The 12913-nt window shown below is 45.9% G+C and overlaps 1 protein-coding gene and 1 long non-coding RNA gene across 3 annotated transcripts in view; one reads left to right on the top strand and one right to left on the bottom strand.

The window, feature by feature from the left end:
• The window catches only part of LOC136655966 (uncharacterized), a 32054-nt gene extending 29138 nt beyond the window's left edge, over positions 1-2916 (bottom strand). The window contains exons 1-2 of the long non-coding RNA XR_010794684.1: positions 2819-2916; positions 2085-2247 (exon numbers count right to left, since the gene is read on the bottom strand). This is a non-coding gene — a long non-coding RNA (uncharacterized lncRNA). The remainder of the gene's footprint in view (positions 1-2084; positions 2248-2818) is intronic.
• A 341-nt stretch (positions 2917-3257) lies between these two features.
• ZNF827 (zinc finger protein 827) overlaps positions 3258-12913 on the top strand; it is a 153081-nt gene continuing 143425 nt past the window's right edge. For both annotated transcript variants that reach the window (XM_066632635.1, XM_066632634.1), the window contains exon 1: positions 3258-3486. In XM_066632635.1, coding sequence (XP_066488732.1) covers positions 3444-3486 — 43 coding nt within the window. In that variant the 5' untranslated portion in view covers positions 3258-3443. The remainder of the gene's footprint in view (positions 3487-12913) is intronic.

The raw sequence follows: 12913 nt of genomic DNA, 5'->3' as shown, positions 1-12913 counted from the left end.
ATGCTGATGCCACTGTGTCAATGGGGCATGCACTGCATCTTGCAGTGGGGGAGAGCAGTCACTGAGGCCTTTTCAAGGTAAAGGAATGTTTGTTCCCTCACCTTTAAAATCTTTAAAGATTTTAAAGATTTTCACTGTACATATCCTTAGAGTTCTCTCTTTGCATCTTTGTATAGTGACTGAAGTGTTTAGCAAGAAGGGAAAAGCAGGGGGGGAAATCACAATCCTGGATTCAGGATGTACAGTGGAAATCTTAAAAAATCTTTAAAATCTCACCTTTACCAATCTTTAAAAAGGGAAAGAGGGGGGACCCGGGAAACTTTAGGCTGGTCAGCCTAACATCTATACCCGGTAAGATGGTGGAATGCCTCATCAAAGATAGAATCTCAAACCACATAGACGAACAGGCCTTGCTGAGGGACAATCAGCATGGCTTCTGTAAGGGTAAGTCTTGCCTCACAAACCTTACAGAATTCTTTGAAAAGGTCAACAGGCATGTGGATGTGGGAGACCCCGTGGACATTATATATCTGGACTTTCAGAAGGCATTCAGAAAGGTCCTTCACCAAAGGCTACTGAAAAAACTCTATAGTCAGGGAATTAGAGTGCAGGTCCTCTAATTGAGACCTGGTTGAAGACCAGGAAACAGAGAGTGGGTGTCAATGGGCAATTTTCACAATGGAGAGAGGTGAAAAGCAGTGTGCCCCAAGGATCTGTCCTGGGATCGGTGCTTTTCAACCTCTTCATAAATGACCTGGAGACAGGGTTGAGCAGTGAGGTGGCTAGGTTTGCAGAAGACACCAAACTTTTCTGAGTGGTGAAGACCAGAAGTGATTGTGAGGAGCTCCAGAAGCATCTCTCCAAACTGGCAGAATGGGCAGCAAAATGGCAGATGCGTTTCAATGTAAGTAAGTGTAAAGTCATGCACATTGGGGCAAAAAACCAAAACTTCACATATAGGCTGATGGGTTCTGAGCTGTCTGACAGATCAGGAAAGAGATCTTGGGGGGGGGGGGTGGACAGGTCGATGAAAGTGTCGACCCAATGTGCAGCGGCAGTAAAGAAGGCCAATTCTATGCTTGGGATCATTAGAAAAGGTATTGAGAGCAAAACAGCTAATATTATAATGCCGTTGTACAAATTGATGGTAAGGCCACACCTGAAGTATTGTGTCCAGTTCTGGTCGCCACATCTCAAAAAGGACATAGTGGAAATGGAAAAGATGCAAAAGAGAGTGACTAAGATGATTACTGGGCTGGAGCACCTTCCTTATGAGGAAAGGCTACGGCGTTTGGGCCTCTTCAGCCTAGAAAAGAGACGCCTGAGGGGGGACATGATTGACATACAAAATTATGCATGGGAAGGATGAAGTGGATAGAGAGATGCTCTTTACACTCTCTCATAACACCAGAACCAGGGGACATCCACTAAAATTGAGTGTTGGGAGGGTTAGGACAGACAAAAGAAAATATTTCTTCTTCAGTCTGTGGAACTCCTTGCCACAGGATGTGGTGACGGCATCTGGCCTTTATGCCTTTAAAAGGGGATTGGAAAAGTTTCTTGAGGAAAAATCCATTATGGATTACAAGCCATGATGTGTATGTGCAACCTCCTGATTTTAGAAATGGGCTATGTCAGAATGACAGATGCAAAGGAGGGCACCAGGATACAGGTCTCTTGTTATCAGGTGTGCTCCCTGGGGCATTTGGTAGGCTGCTGTGAGAGACAGGAAGCTGGACTAGATGGGCCTATGGCCTGATCCACTGGGGCTGTTCTTATGTTCTTACCTCCGGGCTGTACTGTGGCTGCACCAGTGCTGGAAATTTGGATAGGATTGGGCCCTAATACATTAAAATACTACTTTTACCTCTGAGTCATAATTCATGTTACGTCTTCATCAAAGTTCAAAGTTTTTCTCCCCTTTTTGCACAGAGCAGAAGATCTGTGGGAACAACTGGGCTTCAGATCATTTCACTTCAATTGCACTAACAGGTTTTAGAGTTTAAATCACTAACAACCTCAGAGTGAACCTTTATCCAAATGACTGCAAGTAACAAAAAGAAAGGAGCACTTTCACAGAATACCTTTTGTGCTTCAGTGAGCCCCAGTCCCTTCTTCCATTTTTCCCTTCATGTTTGTCTTTGAAGACAGATGTGGGTTTTGTGCGGTAAGGAAAGCAGGTAATGACAGTCGCAATCCTGGATTCAGAGTGTACAGTGGAAATGCTTCTAGATAAAACTCTCCACACTTGCATTTATGCAGGAATAAAGTAAAAAAATAATAATAATTCCGGATGACTGTGAGCCCTGTAGGGGCATCATATAGCAGTTAAAGCCCACTATTAAGGGTGACCTAATCTTGCTTCCCCCTTCCATTCTGTATACCATTTTCATACTGATTCCCCCGTTTTTAATTCACCGAAGAGTTCTCTATTTTGAGAACACATTGTACATAATTCAATGTAGTTATGCAGAATTTGATCTCTTTCAAAAAAAATTATATTTCATGCACTCTCTAAAAGGCAGAAAAGATTTTTTCCCCTCCCATAAAACTCCAGATAATACACATTGTTGTCTAAATGTCACGACTGGGGTGGTGGTGGTCAGTTTTCTCCCCCCCCCCCCGCCCAGATAATAAAACTATTAATGATTTTTAAAAATACATCCATCCTATTTTCTCTTTTGCGAAATCCAGTGCAAGAGAAAACTCCAAACTTTTCCCCCTTTTACATTTTGGCGTGGACTGGAGAAGAAGCCTCCATCCTCCCGCAATCGCCCCACTGCCTGCCTTTGTGTCCCCCCCCCCCCTTGAACCTTACTGGAAGGAGCGCTCCCCATTCGGTGTGCGTAAAGTACAGCCTAGGAGCTTGGGGGCACCTTCCTCTTTGCTCTGGCTGTGTGCGTGGTGTGTGTGTGTGTGTCTCGTCTCCTCGCCCTCTCTCCCTCGCTCTCCCCCCCCTTCCCTCCAGCCTGTGTGTGAGCTGTGAGCACTGCTGCCGCCGCCGCCGCTGCCCTTTGATCCCTGCATTAGTGTTAGTTAGGGGCTTGGAGACACACAGGGAGCAGCCATAGACACCGCCGCACCAGCCCTCATTATTGACACCGCGTATGAGCACACAGTCTCCCTCGCCCATTAGATCCATTTCCACAGAAGAATATTGCGACCGGGGGACAAGCCAGGTGCACGACCGGGAACGGGGGGGGGGAGAGAAAGAAAAAAGGGGGGAGGAAGGGGAAGAAAAAGGGAGAAAGAAAATCCCCTCTTCTCCTTGGCTCCAGGAAAAGCAGCTTCAACCCCCCCATTGCCCAGGAGGAACCAGCCTCTGCCGGCCAGCCAGCCAGCCAGCCACCTTTTGCCCCGGCTTTGTGCCTGCCTCTGCCCCTCTCTGGCTTTTGATTTGATCTCCCATTAAACCAAGGAGGAGAATGTGAAAAGGGGGGAAAATGCCCAGGAGGAAGCAGGAGCAACCCAAGCGCCTCTCTTCACGTAAGTGCTCCTTTTTCTTTTCATCCCTATTCGCCCCCTCCCTCCCTGCGCCTGCCTTCTCCCCCCTCCCTGGTTTTGTGCATTAGTTTAGGGTTACAGAGGTGAAACTGACAAAGGCACCGCCTGGGTTATTCCTCTTTTAGGTCTGAGCTCAGGCAGCCATGTTGGTGATGAACAGCCTTGTGCCCTTTTAATTTTTTCCCCTCTCCCTGTGTCTGTGTGTGTGTGAGAGAGTGAGAGAAAGCCAGAGAGTGTGTGTGTGTGCGCGTGTGTCTCCTCTCTTTCTCCCTCCCTCCCCCCTTTCTTCGCTCTTCTCGCAGTCTTTCTCCCCTCCCCTTTCTTGTGATTGTGCATTTGTGTGTGTGTTGTGTGTGTGCACAGATTTCTCTTTTAAGGCTAAGAGGTGCTGGGGGAAGAGAGGGGGAGAGCATAGGCTATTTTATTGGGGTGGGGAGTTGCAATTGGAGGGGAAGCGTTTTGCTGGCGTCTTTGCGCGGAATCAATCGCCGAGGTCCGTCTCCGGCTAAAGGTTGCGGCTGGGCTCGTCGTCGGTCCCGGAGCCAGGGAGGAGAGGAGGAGGAGGAGGGAAAGAGCAGCGGGGGAGGGCGAGTAGGGAGCGGCGCGGGTGGGGGACGCGGACACACGCACACGCCAAGCTGGAGAGGGGGCGACAGGAGGCAGATCGTGGCATTCGAGGTCCCTGCAGAGCAGAGGGGAAGGCGGTGGTGGCGGCGGTGGCGGTGTGCAAGCTCGGGGTTCCTCCTGGCTGCAATAAAAATGCAGGGTCAGATGAGCCAGGGCGAGTCTCAGCCTTCAGCGCCGCTGCCCCGAACCAGAGCAGCAGAGCACAGGAAGGACTAAAAGTGCATCTTGGTCCTCCTCCTCCCGCCGCCTGCAGGCAATGCACACACCATGCATTTACACAGCCCCTCACCCCCTCCTTTTTCCCACCCCTCTCTTCCTCCCCTCCAGTTCCCCCCTCCTCCTTCCCAATTCTTTGCAAATCAGTTAACTTTGTTTCTCTCCCTCCTTCCCCGGGCTCCTGGTAGGAAGCGATGGGACGCTTTTGCTAAGAGGAGACAATGTTGCAAACAAATGGGGGGGGGGAGAGAGAGATCCTTAAAAGCCACCCTTGGCCCCTGCTGCTGGGTCTAAAGAAAGAAAGAAGGCAGGCGGGCGGGCAGGCAGGCGCAGGGGGAGAGGGGGCGGTGGATCGAGGGGTCATTTTCTCGGGCTTTCTCCCTGCCTCCAGCACATATGTTCCGTGCCTGCTCGCGCAGCCCCTCCCTGGCTGTGCCCCAAGGTTCAGTGTCGGCGAGCTGAACTGCTTATGTGTCAAAGCCATGGTCGGTCACCTGAAGTTCACCAGGGAGGGAGAGGAAGGGAGGGAGGGCTAAGGTTGTAGCGGATGGTGTGTGTGCGCCTTCTGGTGCAGGCGTGCATGTGTGTGGATTCCCTCCCCATCTCGGTGCAGACAGTGCGATCGACCACTTCCCTTTCCATAGAAATATAATATTCCTCTAGTTTATGGAGAGGGGGGAGGGGACTTGAGGCATTGATCTTACCCCCTTCTCCCCGCCCTTCCAACCTCCTCTTCTCCCCCCCTCCAAAGCAGAGGTGAGGAAAGAAATGGCACTTCGAGATCACGCCAGACACTACGCTTTCATAACGTCCAAACCCAAGGCACTAAGTCGTGCCACCTTTCTCGCCCCCACTCTGAGCAGGTCTTGCCTCCCCCGCTGCTAGAGCAAGCGATTTTGGAATACAGAGAGAGGGGGGGGGATTTCCTATATTGAAAACCTAGTTCAGGAAGCTTGCACAAGTGAATTCCTGAAAGCAGGGAGGGGGGAGTGTTTGCCCCACTGCTGCTGCTCTCATCTAGGGCACTGATCTCTTAAACAATCTTTTCTTAGGTCATGGTCTCTTTGTATGTTCATCTGCCTGCCTCCCGGTCGTGCATCTGGAGGGGGGCTTCAAAATACTCCAAAATACTCTCCAAGCCCTAAAATAACTGGAGGTCAATATGGGATTTTAAGAGAAACAGTTTGTAAGGTTAAAAAAAAAAAAAAAAAAAAGCAACAACCCCACACACATTTGGAGTGTGTGTGTGTGTGTGTGTGTGTGTGTGTGTTTGTGTGGAGTCTGACTTGAGAGTTCGGAAAGCGCCCTTGTATATATGCGGTTGAAGATAGCTTTGCAAAGCAGCTGCAGACTGCCCTGCTGGTGACCTTGACCTGGACCTGGTGCTGCTGCCCTTTCTGTCTGTTTCTCTAGGGCAGAGATGAAATTCTGTCTCCATTTTAGCTTACTGAGGGAAGGATCTCTCTTGCACAGGCTGCTTCTGCCTAGTTTCTGCCTCCCCCCCCCCATGTTTGTAAGTTTTATTAACCATTCTGCCCCACTGGCTTGTAGACAAGTAATGTTTATTAAGCGACAAGGTGCAATGGCCTTTGTTGAAAACATAATATCAAAGCTTGCAAAATGTGGTGTTCTATTTCTTAAGCTTTGGTGCTTGCTTTTTAAAATGTTTTAAAGGTTTTTCATGTGGGTGCCACAGTGGATTGTGTATTACGACAGTATGAGCGGACTTTGAATTGTGTACTAAAACATACATTCAAAAAAACAAAATCAAGCATGTCACAAAGTCTCCTATTTGAAATCTCAGAATAAATTATGTATTTTGCCTCAAGAATTTGGATACCATTTGTCTTCAGTGGGGACTGCATGGGTATACTGTATCACCTTCTAAGAGAGCATTATCATTTCATAGTTCAGTATGCAAAGGGAAGGAAATTAAAGTACTAGGATGATAGTCAGAGTGTCAACATTAATTCTCCCCCGCCCCCTGGAATGCAGTTGTATAGTGAAGCCCCTTACTAATTTTTAAGTAATGCATTCTAATAATATGCAAATAGACTTTGCAGCAGTAGACATGAGTACATTTCATCTTGTAATACTATCGTACTAGAATCAGTATGCTATGTAACCAGAATCCGTTGTTTGAAAAGTGTGCATTGTATATTTTGACATTCTTTCATCATGAGCGACAGGTTAGCTATTAGAGAATATGGTGCCATTGTGAACTGGGAAGTTGCAATCCTAAACATGCTTAGTTGGGAGGAGGTCCTGTAGAATTTGACAGAGCTTACTTCTGAGTAAATATATTTAGGATTATATATTAAGCAACAGATCTCATCCCTGGACATCCATACATTGATCCTTATCTCTAAGCATGAACCACTGACAGATATGTCTCAAGTTAAGCCCTTCAGGTTTACCTAAGAATGTGATAACTCTAAGAGTTTACTCCTGAGTAGTCTTACAGAGTTCCTTGCTTTTAAGCTCATCCTGAGAATCTGGACTTCTATTAGTTTCTTGGATAACTTTTTTTTTTTGCAGCATCTTACCTTAGAAATATTGTGATGCTGATTGACCTAAAATAGAATTACCAAATGTATATACCATTTGGCAAGTACCGATGAAAGTTAGTTTTGGTGGGCCTGCTTGTTGTTGGGATAAGTATATGGGAACCAGAATCCGATATAAGTACATGGCTTGAGAGAGAAGTTATATACAAGATAAACTTGACAATTATGATAATTCAACTTGTCTAAGGATAGGAGTGGAAAAGATTACGATATGCTTTTAAATTGTTAGTAAAAGCAACAATAAAAATCATCATTGTAAAAATAACTTCATGAATGTGGTAAAATCCAAAGAAACCCTTAGGCATATATAAGCACTTTCCCTTGCACATCAGGGCTGTCCTTCCCACCCTGCCTCATTTTCAAAGTTGACTTGAGTTTTGTTTGTTGAGCTACAGGGTTTGGGAGGACTGCTTTCATAGGGGAGGCCTTAAAAGTTCTTCATCCACATTCACAGTTCACTGCATGGCCCTCTGAACTCCAACCTAGGCCTGAAGCTATTATTTATATTCTAGCTTCATCTGTCATGGAACTTAAGGCAACCTAGATAGAGTTTCCACGTAGTCTCCCTTCCAGCCACTCACCAGATTATTATTATTATTATTATTTTATTAATTTATACCCCACCTTTTTGCCCAAAGGGCACACAAGGCAGCTTACAAACAATTTAAAATACAACATTAAAAACAATCATTCAAGACTTGCTTAACTCCCACCAAGGTGACTGCATTATACATATTCTTTCAAACTATGCCCTGTGCATAAAGGGCATGACATTAAGATGACAAGTGCTGTCATGCCCATCATTCATCAGGGGTGTTGTTTGTGCTGTTTTACAAATCAAAACAGCCTTCTAAGTCAGACTTCTTTGTGTTTTAAAGAAAGAGGGCAGCAGATAATTTTGCACTATTGGCCTGAACTTCATTATTGGCCAAATACTTTGTGGTGCCAGAGGTGGTATGCTAAATGTCAACCCCTTACCTCACAATTGCTGTTGCTCCTCATTCTCTTGCTATCTGGCTTTGGAAAGGAAGAGGGCAATGGAATGGAAGAGGAAGTACAGAGGAGCAAAGAGTGATGGTCTACAAGTGCAGAGGAGGTGGGTGGAGATGTGTCCTACCTGCCAGTGTGCTGCCAGAGGCGACTGCCTCAGTCAGTCTGATGGGTGGGCCAACCTTGAGAACTTCACCAGAACACTTTGCCCAAGTGTTCCAAAAATCATCTCACAGCATGTTTTTCTTTGAACTTTCTTTGGTCTGCCAAGCTTTTAGCGAAAACATAGATACAAAAATGGGGACCAGATTTTAGTTTTTACACATAGCAGTTATACAACAGTTTGGAGTGTTCAAAGCACTTCAGTTATATCATCTTAGTAATTCTTACAGTTGTCGCTCAATAATAGAACCCAGGCTCTGCATGTTGAAGGCCCCAGGTTCAGTCTGGAGCATCTCTACATAGGGCAGAGAAAAAGTTCTGTTTGAAAACCTGGAGAGCCTCTGCCAGTTGTTAATACTGAACTAGAGGCCCAGCCCTATGCCAGTTGGACACTGGTGTACCATGTACTGCAGCAGTACTGCCAGACTGCCGGAAGATCAGAGTAGCCACCTTCACACTGATGGATGACCAAAGACCACCAGAGAAGATAAGGCCATGCAGAGGATGGAATGGGGCAGGGGAGAGCAGAAGGGTAAGCAAAATGAGACTATGATGGGGCAGGAAGGAGGGCTCTGTGATGATGCACACCAAATCCTGACCCTTTCCTGGGCCTGATCTGCATTCCCGAGTCAATGTGAACTTGCACCAGTGACTGAGCTGGCACAGGTCCAAGTTGACTCATAGCGGCTGCTGGAGTTTACTCTGGGACAAGGGGACAAATGTTCTCTTCCTCCTATTAGGTTTGCAGCAACCAAAAATCCCACATGGCATACAGTGGAAGCCACACTGGCACACGGGGATTTAATTAGAAATGGGCTGCCAATAAACCAATGCCCTGATTAGTTCTAAGGCAGTTTCCTATGTCTACCTTATTATCCCCACGTTGGAGCTGAGGTGGGGCTGAAGTTGAGGGAGAAAGGCTTGCCTACATGAACTCATGGGAGAGGTGAAATTTGAACCTAGAATTTTCTCCTTAATAGCAACACTACACTAAATCAAAATATTTCATAGGAATTGTTGCTCAGCATCACTGTTTATCGCTTGATCTTCCCAAGAGATGCTTTGTAGTCTTCTGCCAGAAAACCATTATGTGAAAAATGGGTTGCATTCTAAGATGTTTTTCCAGGCATGGAAGGTTGGGAAACCCCCTCCCCCAAAGCTGGATAACAATGCAGTATCGACTGCAGCAGGAAACAGATCTATGAGACTGCCTTTGTTTCATGCAAATTAAAGTCTCTTTTGATCACAGAAGAATATTTAAGAAACCACCAAACATTGGGTGTTCATACCTGGGTAGTGAATTGAAACTATGCAATGGATACATGTCTACAGAGTTACGAAGACTTTGCTTGTTCTCCTATTGTTCTGTTTTGTTTTAGAATTGACTTGATATGTTCTCAGATTTGAGGTGGGTTTCAAAGAGAAGTATGAGGTCCTAGCAATAGTGAAGAATGCAAATAATTTGGTAATAGGCCAATCTGTAGTAAAAGCTCAAGTTTTTTTAAAATTCATTTTTCCCACTAGAATTTTTGAAAGGGACTAATGGGTTCATGTGGTGTGGACCCGCTTATTCCAGGTAGAAGTGAAGAAGTGAAGGACAATTCCTTTGGTGAGGATGATGATGACAATGGGGACATTTACTCTAGGCCTCACATATGGAGGGAGGCACATCAATGTTGACAAATAATACATTCCAACTGAGAAAAAAAAATGACATTGACAGAGGGTGAAATGGGAAGGGACACTCAAATGAACATGCACACTCAAATGCTGGGCCTCTTAGAGAACTAGGAACATTTTAGGTGTAGAAATGGGTGAGAGTCATGGAGGAAAGTAGGACCTGGTGTGTGAGTGTTTTGAAAGTTTATGTGATGAGGGTGTAGGAGCTGGGCAGGGAAGGGAAGAAGTGATGCAGCAGGTATGAGGTTGGCAGCTGTGCCCAGTGAAGTTTTAAGGTTGTAGGACCTGGAAAGTACAATAATATTAAACACAAAGGAAGCAGATTGTTTGCCAAATGTTTGAGAAATACATCGCCAATCATGTAATCTATGGACACTCCTGGATAAGCACTAAATTGAGAGTAAGCGTTTTACATATGTGTACTCATGCCTGATATCAATGACAGGAGAAAGGGAGATCCACAAGCCACTTCAGCAGGCATAATTTAATGGAGACCAGAAATCTTTAGTGATTTGTTGATCATAGCCTAAATTTTCATGAGAGGTACACAAAGTAGATTTCAAGTATCTCAAGTTCAGACCAAACTTCTTTGTCTAATCCAGGGGTGTCCAAAGTTTTTGGCAGGAGGGCCACATCATCTCTCTGACACTGTGTCGGGGGCCAGGGGAAAAAAGGAATTAATTTACATTTAAAATTTGAATAAATTTACATAAGTTTACATAAATGAATATATTAAAGATGAACTTATATGAATGAATGAAGGTCTTGCAATAGCCCAAGGCCTATAAAAGGCCTTGCACAAAGCAAGGCTGGCCTTTCCTTTGCTGCCGCTACTGCATCACAGACGTGAAACAACAAGCAGTGGAGGGAGCCCTCATCCCACAGCTCACACAAGAGGTCAAACAGTCGCCCTCACACTGAGAGCAGTTGCGTCGGGCCAGTGTGGGCTCCAACAAATCTCTGGAAGGCCAGAGGCTCATTGGAGACTGGGGGTTCCCTGAGGGCTGCATTGAGAGGCCTCGAGGGCCGCAAGTGGTCCCAGGGCTGGGGTTTGGGCACCCCTGGTCTAATCCATGCTAACTGGGCAAAGAGGCACCTTTTAAGGTGGTGCTTGTGTTATATTTAGTAGAATGAGAGTCACTGTCCCTTTTCATCCCAGCATAGCATCCCTCCAGTGGCTCTTTGCTAGTGTCTTAATTGTGTCATTTTTAAAAAATCTCCTTTGATACAGGGAGCAATTTTCTCATTCCTATTTGGAAAGCACTTTGCAAACCTTTTTTTTTCTTTTTGAGTAAAAGTGATGTGGAAGTATTCTAAACAAATGCTGTTATAAATCTTCAGTAGCAATATGACATGAACCTGTTGGAGAAGTCCCATTGACATAAATGGAGCTCAGCTCCTGAGCAGCTGACTATAGGATTGTGGCCTTACATATATTCTTCAATGAATGATATTTGTACAAGAAACTCAATACATTATGCTTGTTTAACAGCTCATTTATCTTTCTGAAAAAGATGGCAGTACCTCACCTTACAATTGGGAAGTGCTCCTTGGCTGTCTCTTGTGGACAAAGTTCCCTTGTGGTCAGCAATGGTTATGTGAGCATAAAAGTTTCCGGAAGTTTTCTATGACTGAAAAAGAGTGTTCCAAAGGGAAATAGCAATAAATGATCTCTACTGCTTATATCAGAGTTTTTGTCAAAGTGTTTACATAAACATGGCATATTTCATGCAACATTGTCATGGATTATACCCCACAGGGTGGGCTGTGCTTTCCGTCAGATGTGAGGAAGTATAGGTTGTAATGTTACCTGTAACGTATGAGCTTCTTGGTACACTGCAGATACAATCATGAAAGCTAAAGTTTGTACAGATCATATTTTTGTCCAGTTTCTTTATTCCAGTGGTTCCAAAAGTGGAGGGTCACAACTCAGCAGCCAGGGAAGCACATGTCCTTGGCCCTTTAAGGGGTGGGGAAGGGGGAAGGCAGCGAAGTGATCCCCAGGATCATGCTGCTGCCGGGGACAGGAGGCTTTTTTTTTAACTTACTGGCAGTCCGAGCTCCCCGTGTCTCCAAACATCTTTCAAAAAGGGCATGTCATGGAAAGGGGGACTTCTATCACCTGTTGATCCAGGGCACTGAGGCCTGATGCCAAGTGCTCATTCCCTTCCCATCCCCCACTCTTCCAATAAGTTTGGACGTGCAGCTTGGTGGGACAAGACCTGGTGAATCAGTCTGCTGCCACAAGCCTAAGAGATCTGTTCCCAGAGGGGTTCCCTGGGCAAAACCCCTCTCCGAGAACAGTATTCAGGGTTGTTATTGCCCTCACTCTGACAGTAATACCTGCAGAGGGGGGAGGCTGACAAATTCACTGATCCCGGAACATGGCAGAAGTTTTGAGCAAAAAGGTTTTATTAACAGATGTGAAAAACAATGTAAACAGGCTTTGTTCTTCACAGATCACATCCCCTGAATGGTGCTGGCTCTGCAGGGAAGCCTCACGCATGCAGGCCCTGCTGAACTAGGCCAAGAGCCTGCATCCCAACTTGGCCTAGCCTGAGCTGAGGGGAAAGAGCTCCCAACACCTGGAGGGGGAAGACAGACCAACGTAAACAGAACCTAACAGTCACTGACTGATACCACAGGCCAACACACATTTTGCTTCCTTAAATGTTACACCAATTCCTGGGTATATTTGGGGTGCTGATTCCAAACATGGCATCCGTTTTGCCCCATCACGTCTAGTTTTGGAGACACAGCATAACCTCTTTAGTGAATGGTTCAAGCACCTTCCTCATGAGGAAGCCTGCACCATGGTTTCCTCATGAGGAAGCTGCTTGAACCATTCACTAATGAGGCTATACTATATCTCCAAAACTAGACGTGATAGGGCAAAACAGATGCCATTTTTGGAATCGGCACCCCATATTCATATCAAACCACCATAAAGTTTGGGAAAAACCTTTCTAACCCTCAATTTTGTAGGCCTGTGTACGTACTTGGTCCCTGTCTATGTCCCTGGGGTTTTCCCCAGCTGCCTTCCACTCTGATCCCCAAAGAGTGGGCTCTCCCCAGCAGCCTTCCACTCTGCTCCCAAGAGAGTGGGCTCTTCCAGCAGCTTCCATTCTGCTCTCCAGAGTGGGCTTTCCCTGTCTTGCCCAGTCAGA

The sequence above is a fragment of the Tiliqua scincoides genome, chromosome 6 (genome assembly GCF_035046505.1).
Source record: "Tiliqua scincoides isolate rTilSci1 chromosome 6, rTilSci1.hap2, whole genome shotgun sequence".
NCBI classification, from domain to species: domain Eukaryota; kingdom Metazoa; phylum Chordata; class Lepidosauria; order Squamata; family Scincidae; genus Tiliqua; species Tiliqua scincoides.
This window is presented reverse-complemented; position numbering and strand designations above follow the sequence as displayed.